General features: G+C 38.9%; 1 protein-coding gene across 1 annotated transcript in view; it reads right to left on the reverse strand.

Annotated features, from left to right (window-relative positions):
* Positions 1 to 2,084: 2,084 nt before the first annotated feature.
* Positions 2,085 to 3,886, reverse strand: part of SLC46A2 (solute carrier family 46 member 2) — an 11,606-nt gene continuing 9,804 nt past the window's right edge. Inside the window, exon 4 of the mRNA XM_042455252.1 lies at positions 2,085 to 3,459. Coding sequence (XP_042311186.1) covers positions 3,402 to 3,459 — 58 coding nt within the window. The 3' untranslated portion in view covers positions 2,085 to 3,401. The remainder of the gene's footprint in view (positions 3,460 to 3,886) is intronic.

The raw sequence follows: 3,886 nt of genomic DNA on the forward strand, positions 1-3,886 counted from the left end.
CATCTGGCCTCTGTTTGAAAACCTGCAAAGAAGGAGACTCCACTACCCTCTGAGGGAGCGTGTCCCACTGTCAAACAGCTCTTACAGTCAGGATGTTCTTCCTAAAGTTCTTCCTCTCACCTTTTGGCATTCTATTCTGGTAAGGAGATGGTTCTTTTTTCTTTCTTTTCCTTTTTTTTTTTGATAAGGGTTAAAAGTGTTGTCTCAGATATTAAAAAGAATGAGGTCCAGGACCACTTGTTATTGCAATGACTCTAGAGTCCAGATTATTAATCAAGTCCTTAGCAGCTGACAAAGAATAAATTGGAGAGAAAAGCTGATCTAATTTTGGGACTGAATTGATAAAATGACAAAGAACTTGATAGGAACTGCCAATTAAAGCCATCAAAACTTTAAAAAAGATCTAGAGCTACAAAAGCTGGCTGGAAACCTACAATAATTAATAATAACAAAGAACTTGTATTGGGTAACCATTATATTTATGAAGTAAAAATAAAACTGACTAGGATGTCTATTATTTATATATTTATTTAAAGCTGGCCAGTCATAATCCTAGCCTCCTGGAGCTTTAGAGAGGAAAAGCGAATTTGCTTTCATCTTCAAAGTATCCTTTGTGACAAGTCTTGAAAAATCATCACTGGGTTATTCTTATATTTTAAGTCCTTAATGGAGCACAACCTGTTAAGAAACTTTTCTTTCTTTGGGAAATGAGCAAAGCAAACCACAATGTCTCCAGCACCATCTGCATCCTTGGTCTGTACTCCTGCAACCCTGTGACAACTTCCAAAATCCTCTTCACTGAGAACTCTAGCAATGAAGATGTAAACCACTGTGCCACAAACTCTGTTTTCCCATTCTGCATCTTCAGAAATGCCTTGAATCTGGATACAGTGGTACCTCGGGATACGAAATACCCAGGTTACGAAATTTTCGGGATACGAAAAAATCCCATAGGGAATTATTGTTTCGGGTTACGAATGTTTTTTCGGGTTACGAAAAAACTTTTGGTGCTTTTTTCGGCTTTTTGCACGGAATCGCGGCTTTTCCCCATTAGCGCCTATGGCAATTCGGCTTACAAAGGCTTTTCGGGTTACGAAAGCGGCCGCGGAACGAATTACTTTCGTAACCCGAGGCACCACTGTACTACTTTTGTCATTACAATTTTAAGTCTCCACTAATTTTAATTTGGCAATTGGACTTTCACTTTTTAAAAAATTGAGAATCTTTTTATGAGACATGGGATCATTTATGAATCAAAGGCAGCAGATGATGTATTCTGTACAACTTTAAGATGAGTTCTGAAAATTTTGTATCCAATAACTCTGCCTAACCTACCATTAATTCTAATTAGAAGTTTTGCAAATACTGTACTAGGCTTTTTTTAAAGCCAACCTTCCTCAGCTTCAGCCACATTAAACATTATCTGATCTTTGGCAGATGCTGTTTGTAATCCTGTCACCATTTTATGGCTGTGTTGCGTAAGTACAGATGAGATAGAAGATCCTCTTTCAGTAAGAACACACCCATTGATAAGTCACTGCAGAATTGCCTTTGCATACTCAAAGTCTCCTTTGAAGATCTGTATGTAAGTATAAGTATATTATCATTATTGTTTAGCCTCCTGAAAGCTCTTATCAGGACTAGAGTTTTTAAAGTTGGCAAAGAGCTTCTGTAATACATATTTCACATTACAGAACAAGGATTCCTCCCCAGCTCAGGTGCTTGTATTCAACTTTACAATATCAGTTTGTACAGGGAAATAAGAATGTGCTTAAACAAGTACACTTTTATTGCTATCACCAAGAAATATGTACCCACCCCCTTTGGCCTGTAGCCATCCATCCCACATGAATATGTATCCCACAATCAAATTAAACTGATAGTTTTTTAAAAAGCAAATATTGTTAAGACTTGACAACAGCCTTTTCACTATCAGCAGATAGTTTGGTAGGACGAACGTACCTCATTATATGTAGATAATAGTTTCTGTTTTTCATTTGAACTAAGAACCTTTTCCAGAAGTAATTGCTTGGAGTTTCGAACACACACACACACACACACCCCAGACTAGTTCTTTGAAAGGAATTATTTATTTATTTATTTATTTATTTAGTGCTGTAGATTTGCTGTAGTATGCTGTACAAATACTGTAGTATGCATTCATATCTAAAAAAAAATAATGACATTACACACTGGAATGGAGTTTAGTTGACACACATAGCATTTAAGATTGTAATCTAAAGTTGGTGAGTGAACAAAAAGCAATGTTTGAAGATCGACAGAGCTAACAGCTCTGTTGATGGATGAAGTGATCTACAGATTTTAAATTCCCATTTTTCAAAAGCTTTACAAGGATCCTTCCACCTCAGGTCCATTCCCTAATGAGTTTGCTGTTCCCCTCTGAAAAACACACCCTGCACTCTCACAGTGAATGACACCAGCAAGTCAGTTGCTAAAAAACATGCAAGTTGTGAGTAGTTGAGCTAGTGCCTCATTTATTGTCAAACCGACAAGTCGAGTCATTGAAGTGACTTGAATCTGATCTGAATTTGAGTCAATTGACTTGAGTCCACATCAGTAACAGAAGGTAACTGAAAGTACTGGATTACTTTCCAGTTATCTTTAAAAGTAATATACTTCTACATAGTAATGTGACAAGGTACCCAGCAATTAAAACGGGCTATGTTTCAAAAGTGCTATTAAGGAGCTACTTTTAACGACACTGGAATCAGACCTGAGCAAAATGATTCCAGAAGCATTTCTGGTCCAAAGAAAAAGCAGGAGCAAGATCAGCCTACATCTTTGCCTACATCCTGTCCACTTGCTGTGTCATCCCAGACACTTGAGATAATACCATGGCAAGTTTCTAAAATCTGAGGGGGCATTCACACTTTTTTTTTTTGTCCTCAGAAGATGTGGATCGCCACACTGATGCATATCAGGTTTGTTGTTCTGGGTTTGCGAATCTCTTTGAGTCATTTTAACCCTTCTGTTATTCATACATGCCATTGTTTTGGGTTAAAATGGAGCCGCCTCCCTTCCTTTACTGTTACAGTGCAATCCGAATCAATTCAGAAGCATATTCACACTGCCAACAATGCAGATCTTTCAGGAAAACGTAAAGCAACAATAACCCAGTATCGAATATCCCAGGTTAAGTGGGTTTTTGCCAACCGCTGCCAAGTGCATTGAGTGCATTCAGGATGTGTGTGAACACCAAGGATTCAACACTGATCCATCCCAGATTGTTTTCATAGTGTGAACGGTTCCTGAGTGTCCCTCACAGGGCAAGAGACCTCCATTTTCTTTTGCACAGTCACGTCCACTGGGCTGCTTGGTTCTGGGAGTGGCTCCACATTACATGTATCTGTGTCTGAACCAGGGACAGACCCTGGTTGCTCTTAGTCGGTTAAGATCTCCAGTGATCCAGAGGATGTGCGTTGCTTGCATGCGACAACACTGCGGGGGAGAGAAGCCATAGGAAATGGAACGGATTAATTTGTGCAATCAAAAGCACAACAGCTCTGCCTCCAACCTTTTTTATAAACAGTATCACATCTTTGTTTGCCTTTCCTTGGGCTCTGACCTTTTGATTGAAAGTAAAATCTAAGCCATGTGAACATCCAGAGTTAACAAGAACATCAACACAAATTGTGAGCTCTATGACTCACAAGGTAAATAATGTTAGGAAACGTGCAACATGGAAGAAAAGACTGAAAGTAGCAGGGAGTGGTTTTGGTCTGCCACAACTGCTTCCAGGATATCTAATTCTCCCCCTTCCCCTCTCATTTTCTCCTTCTCCACCCGGTCAGATGGTCAATATTCTGTGAGCATTGAACATGCTCAGTCTTTGTAGTGACATTCTCCACACTTACAATATCATCAT

The sequence above is a fragment of the Sceloporus undulatus genome, chromosome 2 (assembly GCF_019175285.1).
Source record: "Sceloporus undulatus isolate JIND9_A2432 ecotype Alabama chromosome 2, SceUnd_v1.1, whole genome shotgun sequence".
Classification (NCBI taxonomy): Eukaryota; Metazoa; Chordata; class Lepidosauria; order Squamata; family Phrynosomatidae; genus Sceloporus; species Sceloporus undulatus.